At 34.3% G+C, this 15,997-nt stretch overlaps 1 protein-coding gene across 2 annotated transcripts in view; it reads right to left on the bottom strand.

Annotated features, from left to right (window-relative positions):
• Positions 1-11,790: 11,790 nt before the first annotated feature.
• LOC101591658 (UDP-glucuronosyltransferase 2B31-like) overlaps positions 11,791-15,997 on the bottom strand; it is a 15,727-nt gene continuing 11,520 nt past the window's right edge. For both annotated transcript variants that reach the window (XM_012513210.2, XM_012513208.2), the window contains 3 exons: positions 15,030-15,117; positions 14,000-14,219; positions 11,791-12,117 (listed from right to left, as the gene is read on the bottom strand). In XM_012513210.2, the coding sequence (XP_012368664.1) occupies positions 11,841-12,117; positions 14,000-14,219; positions 15,030-15,117 (585 nt within the window). In that variant the 3' untranslated portion in view covers positions 11,791-11,840. The remainder of the gene's footprint in view (positions 12,118-13,999; positions 14,220-15,029; positions 15,118-15,997) is intronic.

Below are 15,997 nucleotides of genomic sequence, written 5' to 3'. Positions count from 1 at the left end.
ATTTAATCTTTCCAAGAACCAGCTTTTTGCTTTTTTAATTCTTTGAATTGTTTTCTTTGTCTCAATTGAATTAATTTCTGCTCTAATCTTTATTATTTCCTCCAGACTTTGGGATCTGGGTTTGGTTTGCTCTTCCTTTTCTAGTTGTTGAAGGTGCAGCATTAGGGTGTTTATTTGTTCCCGTTCTGTTTTCCTAATGTGTTTGTTTAAAACTATGAATTTCCCTCTGAGAACTGCTTTCATTGTATCCCATAAATTGAGATAAGTTGTCCTTGAATTTTCACTGAATTGTAGATCTTGTTGTATTTCTTGTTTAATTTTAGCTGTGACCCATTTCTTGCTGAATAGGGTGTCATTTAATTTCCATGTATTTAAGGTTTTTTTCCTGTTTCTTTTGTTATTTATTTTCAGTTTCATAGCACTGTGGTCTGATAATGTGCATGGGATATTTTCTGTTTTTTTACATATACTTAAGCATGACCTGTGGACCAGTATGTGGTGTGTTTTACAAAATGACCCATGTGTATCTGAGAAAAAAGTGTATTTAGCTGTGTTTGGGTGGAACACTCTGTATATGTCCACCAAGTCCATTTGTTTAAAGCTCTCGTTCAGTTTTGTTATTTCTTTGCTACGTTTTGTCTGGTTGACCTATCTTTTGGAGATAAGGGTGTGTTAAGGTCTCTTGTTAAAACTTTGGCATTAGGGCTGGGGAGATAGCTCAGTAGAATAAATGCTTGCCTGGAAAGTGCAAGGTCCTGAGTTCAATCCCCAGTACCAAAAAAAAAATAACTATGGCATTAGATATTAGATTTTTCATATCCATTAAGATTTGCTTTATACAGTTGGGTTCTCCAGTGTATGGTGCATACATATTTATGATTGTTAACTCTTCCTCTTGAAATTTTCCCATAACCAGTATATATTAGCCTTCTTTATTTTGCTTGATCATTTTTGATTTGAGAATATGATTGCTACCCCTGCTTTTTTCTGAGGTGCTGGGACATGTAGTGTTGTGTTCCATTCTTTAACTTTCAGCCTATGAATATCTTTATGAGTTAAATGTGTTTCTTGTATACAGCATATTGTTGGATTTTGTTTCCTAATCCACTGTGCCAGTCTATTTCTCTTAATTGTTGAATTGAGTCTATTTACATTGATGTTTAAAATTGAGATGTACTGAATTATGGTTGACATGCCATTTTCCTGTTGTCATTTACTCCTTTTCTCCTGTGTTTAATTGCTTGTCCTATTTCGTCAGTTGCTTCTGATCTCATTTGTGGAGTTCTGATCATTTTGGTCCCTCTCTAGAACATCTTTCAGTAGCCTGTGTAGGGTTGGCTTTGTCATCATGAAATTCTTTAGATTTTTTTGTCATGAAAGTATTTCACTTCTCCATCAAACTTGAAAGAGATTTTTGCAGGGTTTAGTAGTGTGGGCTGGAATTTGTTTTCATAGAAGACTTCAAGTACTCTGCTCCATGCTCTTCTTGCCTTCATGGTTTGTAAAGAGAAGTCGGCCGTAATTCTGATGGGTTTTCCTTTGAATGTGATCTGCTTCTTTTCTCTAGTGGCTTTCAGTAGATTGTTCTTGTGCTGAATTTCTGGGATCTTGAGTAGTATATATCTCGGTTTGTTTTTTTATTGGGTTAAGGTTACGTGGCATTCTGTATGCTTCAGTTACCTGATTGTCAGATTGTTTCCTCATATTGAGGAAGTTTTCTGCTATTACTTCTGCCCATATTTTTTAATGTCATTTGTATTGACTCCTTCTTTCTCATTAATGCCTATTAATCTCACATTGTTCATCTTAGCATCATCTTGCTGGTGATGGATTATTCTTCCCTGCATCCTTGTCGTTTTTATGAGATCCTTTCTTATCTTTCACTAGTTGCACCAGCATCTTCAAGATATGAAACTCGTCTTCACTTTCACTTAAACGGTTTTGCAAGCTTGTGATTGAGATTTTAATTTCCTCTATATATCTTTGACTCTGCTTCATGCGATCTATTTCCTTTTTGTATTGCTCATTCAAGGCATCCATCATTTTTCTAATCTTTTTTTTTTTATCGATGTCTTCTTTAGAAGCAGTTATAAATTCTTTTACTGTATTGTTTTTTTTCAGATTGGGTTTCCTGCCTATGTTTCTGTAGTTGCTTCTTTACTTCAGATGCTGTGAGTTCTGACAATTCTTTTTTTTATTTCAGAAAATAATTGTGCTCTGAGTTGCTCTATAACTTTCTGCTGTTGCATATTTACTATCAACGCTATTAATTCATGCATTTGTGCTGAGCCTGTGTCCTCTGCATTTGTTCTGGGTAGGCATTGGGTTTCCTCCATATGTTTCTGCATTTGCTTCTTTACTGCAGATGTTATTATTTCAGGGTTTTCTTTTATATTTCCAGTCTGAGTTCCTTTATACCTTTCTGCAGCTGTTTCTTTATTTCAAAAGCCATTGATTCATTGCTTTCAGCTGTGTGATCCCCAATTTGTTCTGTGTTAGTGTCCTCTGCACTTGTAATGGGTGGCCTTGGGTTCTGAGGTTGCATTTTGTTCCTTCTTGTTATTTTGTGCAGCACTGTCTTCTGACTTTTGTTGTATATCTTTGTTGTAGTTATAACCTTAGCATGTACTGAAGTTCAGGTGCAAATCTACAAAGTTTGGAATTATCCAGCTGTACCTGGCTTGGGTCTGGCTGCTGTGCTCAGCTCCTTCCTGCTACTGCCCTTTAAGGTGAACCTGTTGTGCCCTTCTGGCAAGATTTTCTGCTCCTGGACTAGCTGGGTGGTTCTATCCTCTACATTCTCTGCAGGGATTTGCGCTGCATGGTTTCACCTCAGCCCTTTATGCCAGGCCTGAGCTGAGCCTGGAGGGGACAAGGTGGAGTAGGGATGAGAGGCAGCTCTACCACACACTCACCAGGTCTGGTCTAGGACTGGGTCTGTGGATTCTAGGAACAGGGCAGAAATTTCTTCCTGGTGGGCAGCATGGGGGAGGTGCTGCGGAGTGTTGGAGGCATCCCAAGGGGGTGGAAGAGGGTCTCACCCATGCTGCGCCTGGGCTGGGACCATTAATAGGTCCCACTGGTGCAGGGTAACTGGCAGCTCTCCCACACACTCACCGGATCTGGGCTAGGACTGGGTCTGGTGGTTCCTGGAATGCGGCAGAAATTCCTACTTGGCAGGTGGTGTGGGGGAGGTGCTGCGGAGTGGTGGGGGGCGTGCCAAAGTGGTGGAAGAGTGTCTCACCCATGCTTCATCTGTGCTGGGACCAGTAATAGGTCCCGCTGGCACAGAGTAGCCGGAAACTCTCACACACACTCACCAGACCTGGGCTAGGACTCTGTAAATAAAATTTTAAACCAGTAAATTCTGATTTTTTTCCTTTTCATAATACAGGAAATGAAAATAAAATATTTGGCTTTAGAATTTCATAATAGTACAAGAAATATCTACATACTTAAAGATGTCATTTTTAATTTTAATAGTCAAAATATTCCATTATTTGTGTTGAAAAATATTTCAATATACTAGTTTACATTCAAAAGCATTGGCTTGTTATAAAACACTTAACACTTAGTAAAGTGTTAATTTATTTTTAAAAATTATATAATAATTTTTACAAGTACTAGACATGATGCAAAATTTCATTAAAAAATTCACAGGAATTCAACAATGGTTGCTGTGTTGCATGACATTGTCTTCAAATTAGTTGTTTAGTTTACCAGACACAAATCTACAAAATGGTTTGAAAAAAAGCAACACAACAACAACAAAGGGTATAGCAATCTAAAAAGAAAAAAAAAAAAAGAACAAAATAAATTAAGCATTAACTGCTCCTTTCGAAAGACCAGCAGAAATAGGCAGTGCAATTATCTACATTATCCTAGATATAGACATAAATATACCTTTTCTCCTGTCTTTGTCCTTTTCTTCAACCGTATTTTTCCTTCCCTTCAAATATTCCTTTTCACAGTGTCTACTGTATCCTTCAGATTTTATTTACTCTTTTAGATTCTCATATTAGCAAGACAATACAATCTTTACAAATGTGGGTCTGATTTATTTCACTTACCAATACAATGTGTAGTTGTATTCATCTATCTAAAAAACCACTTGAATTTATTTTATTTTTCATTTATTCATTTGGTGCAGAGTCTCACTACACGGCTCAGGCTAGTAGCAATACTTCAGTTTTCAGTCTTCACTGAGCTGTCTCACCAGCCTACTTTTTATGCATTAAAATCATTTATTTATTTATTTATTTATTTATTTATTTATTTGATATAGGGTCTCCCCATACAGATGAAACTTGGAATGTTCCTCCTATCACAGCCTCCCCAGCACTGGCATTACATGCGTGTGTTACCATGATTTGTGTGGTGCCTGGCTGGGTGCAAGGCCAGCAAGATATGCACTACCAAGGAAGATTGAACCTGGATCCTATGCTTGCTAAGCAGTAAATTAGACCACTGAGATAACTACCTGTACCCAAATATATCTGTGCTATAACAGTCATACTCCATTGTGAAAACAATCTACATCTTTTTTATCTATTCTTCAGTTAATGGGCATCTGTTCGCCCCCCTGAAGATTAAGCTATGACTAATTGCACCTTTGGAAACTCGGGTACATACATATCACTGCGATATGATGATTTCAATTATTTTTAAAAAAATACCCAGGACTAGACTATCTGGCTTGAATGGAACCTCCAGTCTCGCCTTTCTGAGGTGTATCCACGCTGATTTCCATAATAGTTGTACCAGCATGCACTCCTACCAACAGTGAACAAGAGTTCATTTTCCCACACAGCCTCTCCTGTATTTGTTATTGGATCACTTATTGATGGTTGTCATTCTTTTTTCACACAAGATGTAATCTTTGTACTGTCTTAACTCTTGGATGACCAATGATGTTGAACTTTTTATCATGTATTAATTTTACTTAACAAATTATTGATAAATTTAATGCTGGTACTGAGAATTAAAGGTAATTTCTTAATTTGAGGGTATATATTGACAGCCCAAGGTATGCCATATGTGGTAATATATTTTGTGTGTTATAACTAATTTTTCCATCACTCCTTTTGTCTGTTCTCCAACAGCAATATATAAAGATTTTGGCCTCCTCTATATAAAAACTTCTTACTGTGTTTTTCATAAGATGGAAATAAATTACTCATTTGTCTTTTCCTATGTTGTCATACAACCACACAGTTGAGTTTACACTTGGTAAGAAATTACCCTGTATACACAATTCATTCATATGTACTTATCCTTACTTACTTCTGCACCAGAATCAAAGGCACCTGTAAGATATTAATGTAAATTATTATGCTTTTCTCATGATCTTAACTCACTACTCCAAGAAATCAACAAGAGGAATACAAAAACAGAAAGTCATTAATTAATAAAATTATTCAATATGTTTTAGGAATCAATATATTGGCAACACAATAAATACAGAAGAAGCTACCATTTATAAATTTTCCAAATAATAGTGAATAACAGTGTACAAATAGTAACAATGAAACACACAAGATGAACAAATAAATATCACAGTCAGAAAATTAAAAAGTTGCAATAAAGCATAACTATTACTAATTCATTGACAAAACTCAAGTTAAATTCTGGGTTGAAACCAACACTTATTATTTTCTTGTTATGTGTATAAAATTTTCTATGTATTTGCCTTTTTCTCTAAATTAAGAAACTATTTTGCATCTTGTAAATTATGAGAAGAAGGAGTTGACTATTCAGTCTGTTAATCAATTTCTAAATCTTGAATTAGAGCCAGCCAAATAGCTCAGTGGATTAAAGAGCCTGCTTAGGCAAACTAAGGGGTTTGAGGTTGCCTCTCCCACCTGCTGTGCTGGCCCCGACCCCTGGATGTACTGAGATGGTGGCAATTGAGACTGTGCTTGGTGGCCGGTGCCTGTAATCCCAGGTCTTGGGAGGCTGAACACATGCAGATCAGTATGAGTCCAGTCTACATAATGAGATCCTCTAGACCTTGTAGATCCTTACTAAAATATGAAAAATAAATAAATAAATCTACCTTGCCTGACATGGAATATATGGATAAAATTTAACACCATCTAGCTTTGGTTATCAATCTTACCACTCTCTTTCAGCCATTTTCATTAGAGTATAAAAGCTACACAAGAGAGTACTAGATTAGCTTGCCTAAGTTTGGAAGGATCATGAACCTCACTAATGATCCATTAGATTCATAAGGAGTAATTTCACATTTATAATCCACGTATTTGTGTTAGGAAGAATACATACTCACTAGAATGAAGGTACCAAATAATTGAAATACTGGTGCTGGTTTTGTCAGTGTGTATATGGAATCATGATAAGTTAAGATGAACCCAGGTCCAACAGAATCTTCTCTTCTTCAAAAAGACTAAACTAGGTGCCAATGAAAGCAAATTTCTTCATTTTGAGCAGTCTTTTTCCCTCTCACAATATCTGTGCACCTTTTAAATTTTATTTACTCCTTCTAGTTCTTACACTAGGGAGAAAATATGGTGAGGGAATGGAGAAAAGTGACAAGAAAGACTGGCAAAACCATTTCACTGAAGGTAAAGGTAGACTTCAGACCTCAAAGAGAATCATTACAGGTAGCAACCATTTCATAAAATACTTCTAAAAAATATCAAGGAAGCAGTAAATACGAATTCAACAGGTAAAACAAGAGGCAAACTTTAGGGGCTGGGATGATGGCTCAGTGGAATAAGCTCTTCCATGGCAAGCACAAGGGCCTGAGTTCAATCCATGGTTCCAGAAAAAAAAAAAAAGAGGCAAAGTTGAAGAACATAAATTTATAGGTGTCAGTGAAAAAGGAGTCAATTCAAATAGCACAAAGACTATTTTTAGAAATAATAGAAAATGATCCACATATGGAAAAAGAATCTGATATACAGTTTACTGAAGCATGTCAACCTCTAATTAGCATTACCCAAAGTAATCTGCACTAGAAATATAATAATCAAGATATCTGAATTCATCGTAGAACACCAAATTAGAAGCTGTTAGAGAAAAGGCACAGATCACCTATAAAGGAAGCTCATCAGAATCACATCAGGTTTTTCAACACACACCACCAAGTGAAGAAGAGCTTGGAGTAAAGTATTTCAAGATGTGTAAGACAAGTTTGATCCTAAATTCTGCAAAACTATCCCTCAAAAATAATGCAGAAGAGCCGGCCAGATAGCTCAGCAGATTAAAGCACATGCTTAGGCAGAGGGCAGGTGCAAGGGATCAATCCCCAGTACCACAAGCTGTGTTAGCACTACCCCCAGGGCACTCTGAGCCTGGGACTGAGACAGGGCATGGTGCTGCATGCCTGTAATTTCAGCAATTAAGAGTCTGAAAACAGGAGGATCACTATGAGTCCCATCTTCATAGTGAGACTCTGTACACTCTGTAATAAATACATAAAAAAATTAATGGAGAAGTAGGATACTTTTATGACATAGATCAAATAAACAAATTTCATGATTACCAGAGCAACCATACAAACAATATTAAAAGATATTATAGAAAGAAATAAAAATGGCAAGAATTATGAGAACAACAAAAGAAACAAGTCACCAAACAGCACAAGCAATTAAAAACAGAGGAAAAGTAAGGAACCAATAACAGGAAAATACCATGATAAAGAGAAGCCAATTCATGTCAGTTATTGGCATTAATGTAAATTCATCGATTCATCAATAAAAAAAAGTCTGGCATAGTGGATAAAGAAACAAAATCCAACAATATGCTGTATAAAAGAAACAAATTTAACTCAAAATGAAATTCATGAACTGAATGCCAAGGTGAAACGTAATAGTACAGGTAACAGGGAAAACCACACACATACCTCCAAAAAACAAGGATAGCTATTTTGTTCACTGACAAGGTGTACTTAAAACCAAGAATTATCAAAAGAGATAAAGAAGGTCACTGCATACTTGTTAGAGGAAACCTTTAAGAGGAAGAGATGACAATCAGAAATATATGCACCAACTATGGGAACCAAATTATATAAGACAAATTATGATGGACATGATAAATTAAGTAAACAATAGCATAATTTAAACAAGGGATGTTAACACACAATTGCCTGAAGGAGATAGACTAACTACATAAATTAGTAAAGAGGCAGCAGAAGTTAACCAAAACTTTGAACAAATAGACTTAACAGACATATACAGAGTGTTTCAACAAAAATAATCTGAATAAACATTTTTTCAGATGCACATGATATTATCTATAATAAACCATGTACTAGTTCACAGAGCATAATTAAATGCGAGTGAATTGAAGTTGTACCATTCACATTATCTGGCCATAGTGCATTGAAATTGGAAATTAAAGAAAAAGAAACTGCAAAAATGCTATGAACACATGGAAATTAAACAACATTCTCTGGACAACCTATGGGTCACAGATGAAATTTAAAAAAAAAGAAAACACTATCTGCAATCCAATGAAAATTCAAACAAAATTTACTAGAAATTGTGGAATGCAATAAAAGCAGTCATTAGATTGAAGTTTACAGTGGTGTATTCTCACATTAGGAAAATAGAACAAGAACAAATAAATGTTCTGCCTCTACTAATTTTACCTTCCAGGTCATTGTGCTAGCTTTCAAATTTATTAAGCAATTGGGGTTAGATCACATGTGATTTTGAGTTTTCTTTTGTACTATCTTCCAAAACTGTAAAAGGAGATAGACTAAAAAGATTATTTTTCCCATCAGTGTGTTTCTGTAAAGCATGCAACTTTCATATTTTGAAATAAGCTCTTCCATTTCTAGTCTATGTACCTCCTTTTCTGTTACTAAACAAAAGTCCAGCTTTTATGTGTTGCTCCAATGTCTGACAGAACACTACAGTCTCCAGAAGAATTTTCTGGTCATCAAAAATTACATTTTCCCAGATTTGATTCCCACGTTGTTATTTTTATATCCCTCTTTTACCATATTTTGAGATGATAACAAAGAATATTTGCTTTTCTCTTCAAGTTATTCTTCTCCTCCTCCTCCTGCCCCTCCCCCTTATCCTTTCCCTCCCCACTCCTCCTGCCCATCCCTTTCCCCTCTCCCTTCCCTCCCCTTCCAGCTCCTCCTCTGCTCCTTTTTTTGGCGCTTAGGATCAAATTCAGGAAACTGTACTTCTCAGCCAGGCACTTATGCTACCGAGCTATAAGATCTTCTTGAAGAATATGACCCTCATGTTGCTTTGCTTTAACATAATGTAACTTTATCAAGACATCCATGTATTTGCACTGCAATTCAGAATGAGATAATATCCTACTTTTTTTGCTGTTCCAGATTTTGAGACAGATTTTCTTTTCCAGATAAACTTCATTGTAAAGCATCAATTTTTTTTCTTTATATCCGTTCTAAACACAGCTTTGGAAATCTACTTCCTTTTGTTCAGTCCATAATGCCATGATTTCTGCTATTTCTGATTGTTGAGAACTTTATACTAACAACTTTTTCTTCTGTGATATTAATACCTACCTCTTCCTTGAAATATGTTGTTTAGTTATTCAGATGGCTTTTCCTGTCTTCTTTGTATTGTTGTTCTTTCTCCACCATTTGAAAAAAATATAAATATTTTAAATACTTAATGGCAATTTTTTGTTCAGCCTTTATCTTCAGTTCTGTTAACTTTGCAGCATTTTCTACCTCAAGATTATCTTCCAAAGCTTCTAACTCCTCTTCTTTTATTTTCACTTTTAAAAGCCACTTACACACAATGCTTGGCTTTTTAGTTCATTCCCCCCCCCCTTTTTTTTTGTGCTGTAGGTGAGACTAACCACAAAAGTAATGTGATTTCTTTCTTTCATATCCTTAGTATATCTCATGAAAGTATTATTATAAATATCTGACAAGGTAAAGTAACACTACAAATGAGAGATGTTACTGTCTTACCACAAGAAGAGGAAAATACAACCTGATAATTTAATAGTATCATACTAGACTTGAAGGGCCATACCCGCCTTTGTTAATCTTTGTCACCTATAGAAACATAGTGTGTCTCCATCTCTGTCTGGTTCTCCATCTCTGTCTCTATCTCCATTCCTATGTGTCTCTGTCTCTATTTCTCTCTCTGTCTCCATTTATCACTCTCATCTTCCTTCATTGTCAACTTACCATACACTAAAATAAGAATAGAGAATATTCAAGGTGTCATTTAGAAAAGATCATTTATCATTCTAGCCAAAGATATCAGCAAGTCACACAATTTTATTTAGGAACTATATTAAGGCCAGAATTTTAAGAATGAGCAAAATCATTAAAGATGAATATTTCATAATTTTTGAGGAATGTGTATTCATTCTTCATACATGGCTCAAAGGACTTGTGCTAAACTGTGCAAAGTGACTTGACTGAATCTAATCTGGCTTCTGCCTGCATTGTCATGGCTTATATCTCTAAGTTGAACACAAGAGCATTAAGGAAAAAGAAAAACAACCTTTGGTTATAAAAATGTGATTCCCTAAAATTATAAAATATACATGGAAGCTCTCCTTGCCAGAGTTTAGAAGTGATTTCCTACTTTGTTTATTTTTTTTTTCTTTTACATGTGGTTATCAGGTTTTTTAGAAAGAGGAGGCTGAACCTAGATTTTGTATATGTTTTAATGTCTAGTGTTGGAATTTCTGGTGTGAGTGCTACACATGCTCCATGAAAAACAGCCTGAATATACTATAAGGAGGGAAAAGAGACTTGCTTCTTTCCTTTCAGTGTTGTCATTTATGCTTTCTTCTCCCACCATGAATGTTTGATCCTCTGCATTGTGCCACCATGTCTTGGAGTCAGCGGATACTAAAATTAAACTATGTAAACCATGAGTTAAGTGAATCTTTGACACTTTAACTTTAGAAAGCAGGTATTTTGTCTCAGTAATAAAAGAAAAGTAACTAAAACACTATTTTTGTAGTCTTTTCCCTCTTTGCGTTCTAATAACTTTCCTTTCTTTATCTTTTTTCCTTTTCCTTTCCTTCTGTTTTCCTTTCCTTCCTTTCCCTTTCCTTTTGTTGTCTTCCCTTCCTTTTATTTATCTTTCCCTCCCTTCCCTTTCATTTCCTCTTTCCATTATGTTTTGTTTTCCTTTTCTTTCCTTCCTTTTGTAGTACCTGTGCTTTCTTTTTTCTTTATGTTTTCTTTTGATTTTGTTGTTGTTGTTGTTGTTGTTGTTTTGCACACTCACTGAGTCAAACCTGAAGGATTGAGTAGTTTAGACAACGTACCACTGAAGTACATCCTTAGGCATTTAATTTCTTATTTTGAGACATTGTCTAACTTAATTGTCCAGGCCAGCATTGAATTTCCTGTATTCTATGCCTTCCTTCACTAATTGATGAGGTTCCACTTCTGTGTGATCAAAGGTAGATTCATTTTCCCTTTTTTGTAGTACAAGAACTTCAATGATCTTTGTCTTAGTAGAACTTGAGTTGAGTCTATACTGAAATTGGTCTTATCAACTGAAAAGTCTGAATAAAAATCACAGATAGCCTATTTGTCATCATTTTATTCAGAATGTTTCAGAAAATGCAAAGTAACATTTAAACATTTTGCTTTTCTCAAGTAAAAATAAATTTATTAATTGTATTTCTGTGATATGATAATACATGTAGATGACTACAAATGTATACTTGAAGAAGTATGAAATTGGAATTGAACATAATTGAATATTTCACCAATAATACAATAGGTAGCAAATCAAGGCACAAGTCTCATAAAATATTAAGGATCATTTTCCTACTGTTTCATTTTCTGTGATCAAATTAATTACAATAGATTCACTGATATACCTACTACCTGTAAGTCTCACATAGCTCTACTCTTTCTTTTTCTTTTCTATCTTCACAAATTTTTGATAACAAAACAGGCAACATTTTATTACAAGAAAAGTAATGGTCAACACACAAGCCAGTAGGAAGCCAATCACATCCAGAGAGTGGTACTGGTACCAGGTGAGGTTGTGGGCCAGTGGCCGCAGGTGCTTCGCCCCTTTGTGGCGCATGACGTACTCAATCCAGAATGCTGCTCGGTCCAGTGGCTTCACCGGCTGATCATGATGAATGGTTGATAACCTCATGACATTTTCTTTATAGCTAAAGAAATATTAAGTAGACATCAACTTATACAATGAAAGAATTAGATACCAGATAAGACTCAGTAAAACCCCTTAATGCGTCTATCTAGTGATCTGTACAGCTACTTTGAAGATCACAATAAGCCATATAAAAACCACTGGTGATTTCCCAATGTCTTGTTTTGAAATTCCATGTCAGTTTTAACATGTTCTCACTTTTTTCTCCTTAAAATGATGAATTGAGTACACACAAAAAGTGGAAGTAAAGTAATTTATTAACTTTACTCATAATTTCAGAGATGATAGTAAATAGGACTATTTGAATATATAAGCTGAAATGTGCAGAAAAATTATCAGAATGTGAAAATAACATTATTGCAATGTAAAAATGTTAAGTGCTTTGAGTCCTAAAGTAACAACAAGAACAACCAAAACTCTATTTTGAGGTTTGAATTACAGAATAATTACTTATCAGTGGACATCATGACAAACTTGCTGTGTGACAACATATTGCAAGAACGAAACTCCATGATAAGGATCATATGCATGTCTGAATAAAGAGAGTCTCGAGTTGGTAATGACCAGAAACTAGTTCTAAAAGTTTATCGTTGGATAAAAGCTTAAAATTAGTAGATGGCCTCAATTTAATCTGGACCTTGGTGAAGATTTTTTTTTTAATCTTTTTATAAATGTATCTTGTCCTGCATTGTTAAATGCAGGGATTAGATATATTTTCTGCTCTAATTGCTATGAGCAGTAATATTTTGATTTTTAGAATAGTTTTGTTTAATTTTATTATGTAAATAACTCAATATATGTTTAATGTTAATGTGTTGATGTTGATCTTGTTAGTACTGTCTGTCTCTAGATTATGAAGATTGGTCACCATTTTACACTGAGGAATTGTAGTTGCATATATTACTGAAGACAAGTAATCATGGTACAGGACAGAGGACACAATTGGGAGCAGGCTTACTAAGTCTAAACCACAATATTCTGTAGTGTGACATAGCAGCAGTAGCAAAGGAGGTAGCTTCATTTATTTGTGTAACAATAAGTTGTTTGTGTTCTTAAAAGTGGGTCAAATCTTTTTTTTTCCCCTTTTGGTGGAACTGGGGATTGAACTCAGGCCCTTGTGCTTGCCAGGGAAGCACAAATCTTGACATATTATGAGAATACAATAAGAAAATATGAAGTTATAGAATATTTTCAATGATCAAGTGCAATGATATAAAATTATTGACTGAAAATACTATAGAAGGATTAAATATAAAAGGACTTTAATTATGTTTTTTGGTCTATAGGAAATTTCAGAAAGGTTTAATTAAATAAGTATATGAGAAAATGAATATATTAACTTCTTATGCTATGTTTTCATTTTGAGGTAACATATATTCCATAGATTAATGTCGCATATCTTAAATGTACACAATATTTTAAAGAAATAGCATGGTGATGGAAAGTCATATCTCTTTGTAAAATTAATATGGTTATGGTTATATTTATGTTTCTCTGTTTTATTTTTGACTTTTTTTTTGTGGTACTCGGGATTGAACCCAGGACCTTGCGCTTCCCATTCAAGACCTTATTTTACTGAGCCATCGTCCCAGAGCTATGTTTCTCTATTTTATTGCTTTTCTAGCACTTCCTTACATTCCTAATGTAACTATGTTTATTCATTTCATTCCAGTTATTGGTGTTATGCTTAAATCTATGAAAAAATTCCATATAAAATCACAAAATATTTAATGATGAGGGTCAAAGTTAGAAATGAATAATTTTATCAGGCACTAAGCAAATTTCTACATATGAATATGTTCTAATTTAGATTCATTGTGACCCTTTGTGCTAAATTCAGCATTTACATGATATTCTAATATAAATAATCATATGCTACTCACGAAGGATTGTTAATGACAGCTTTCAGTGCTTTGACCAAATCTGTAGTTGACATTGTTAGGTAATCCAGTGGAACGGCTGCTCCTTTTACTTTCATGTGAGCTATGTTATCATGCTGTTCCCCAAACAAAGGCATCCCAACCATGGGGACACCATGGTTGATGGCATCATACAAGCCATTGGCTCCTCCATGAGTTACAAAAGCTTTGGTTTTAGGATGAACTGGAAAAATTAGGAGAATTTAAGCCATATTATTATTGGTAAATATCAGACAAAAAAGAGAAATACATAACAAAAAGTAATAAAATGAAATTGTATGTTGGTAAAAATTTCAAACCTATTAATTTGACTAAGTTGCTTTTCTATCTCAAAACAAACATCACCTAAAGATGCATTACTTGTATGTGAGGATTGGATGGCAGAGATATTGTGAATCTTGAGAGCTGAGCAATGAATACGTGATTGCTACCTAAACAATTAGAAGGCTTAATAGATAAAATAAACCAAGTTACAAAGAAAAACTATGTGCATGTTAGAACTTGTCTTCTTAAAAACAGTTATTCCACTAACTCTAATGTAAAGATTACTGAAAGCACTATAGAAGAGAGTACAATCAGAAACAAAGTGTTATTACTTTATAACAAATTGTGAAATTTTTTTTTTCATAGAAAATAGAGCCATTCAAAATTAAACAAGAGAGATATTTCTCTGTGGTATTGGAATACTCTTATATAGAGAAAAGCACAGTCTTATATATTGAAGCAGTAGTCAGCAAAATAATCAGTTACTGAGTAGTACTCAGTGAGAAGAGATCCTATTTAAGCATAAATGTTTCTTATGAATATTTTCTGTGTATAATGAAATGAATTCTATGATATTTGGTTTCTCTCTAGAAAAAAAGAGAAGACTGGATTAATTCTTTGACTATATTAATAATAAATCCTCAGTCTGTTGGTTTTAATTTTTATTCGAACTGTCGTCAAGTGAATGAACTGTTATAGGGCTTTCAGTATTTGGTCGCTAAAATCTTACCAAGAAGATCATTTTGAGGAATCCACTCATACAGTTGAATATTGGGTGCTATGTTATCTGGTTTTTTTCCAATAAATTTCCAAATAACCTATTAGATGAAGAAAATGTTTTACTTGCCTTGTGAAACTTGAACTGACTGTATAAATATATATTAAGAAGTTCAGCTATAACAAATTTAAATGTTTTTCATTTATTAAAGGCAGAAACGAGATAAAAAGATGTAATGTGAAAAAGACAAACACAATGTAGATACATCCTCTATGTAGTTTTATATTGCATCTTAAATGCAATCATGATTTTTAATAAAATGAGAAACACATGAGATGATGAATGATAGATTCATGTTTTAAGAAATTGCAACATACTCATCATTCGATCATATTAATAAAAAAAGTTAAAGGCAAATCCTTTGTATAACATGTAGCTTCTAAATTTAAAATTACATTTTGTATTTTAATGTGATTAGACATAAAATATTATTCTACAGACCTTTTATTACAGATTGACCTTTCTTCATTTACAATAAATAGTCTTATGAGCTCTTTAAAAATTTATTTATTTTTAATTTTTATTTATTTATTTGGTACAGAGTCTTGCTATATAGCTGAGACTTGTAGTGATACACCTGTCTCAGCTTCCTGAGTTCTAGGATTATAGGAGTGAACAAGCATACCAGGTTTCTGTGGCCAGCATGTGCCAGGATTTTGGACCCAGAAAAGCATAAGGTATTGGGGATCAAACCCTGGCTTTGGGCTTGCCAGGCAGGTGCTTTGACCTGAGTTATGTACTCAGCCCCTTAATCATCAGCTATTGGAAAGGAATCAATAAAATTCTATGACAGTTAATTACACAAACTTGCTTTAATTACAAAACAGAAAATATTTCTCCTGGAAAGCTTTTATTTCTCTTTCTTTCTTTCTTTCTTTCTTTCTTTCTTTCTTTCTTTCTTTCTTTCTTTCTTTCTTTCT

Source organism: Octodon degus, unplaced genomic scaffold, assembly GCF_000260255.1.
Source record: "Octodon degus isolate 3935 unplaced genomic scaffold, OctDeg1.0 scaffold00365, whole genome shotgun sequence".
NCBI lineage: Eukaryota > Metazoa > Chordata > Mammalia > Rodentia > Octodontidae > Octodon > Octodon degus.
The sequence above is the reverse complement of the archived record's forward strand: the minus strand, read 5'-3'. Positions and strand labels throughout refer to the sequence as shown.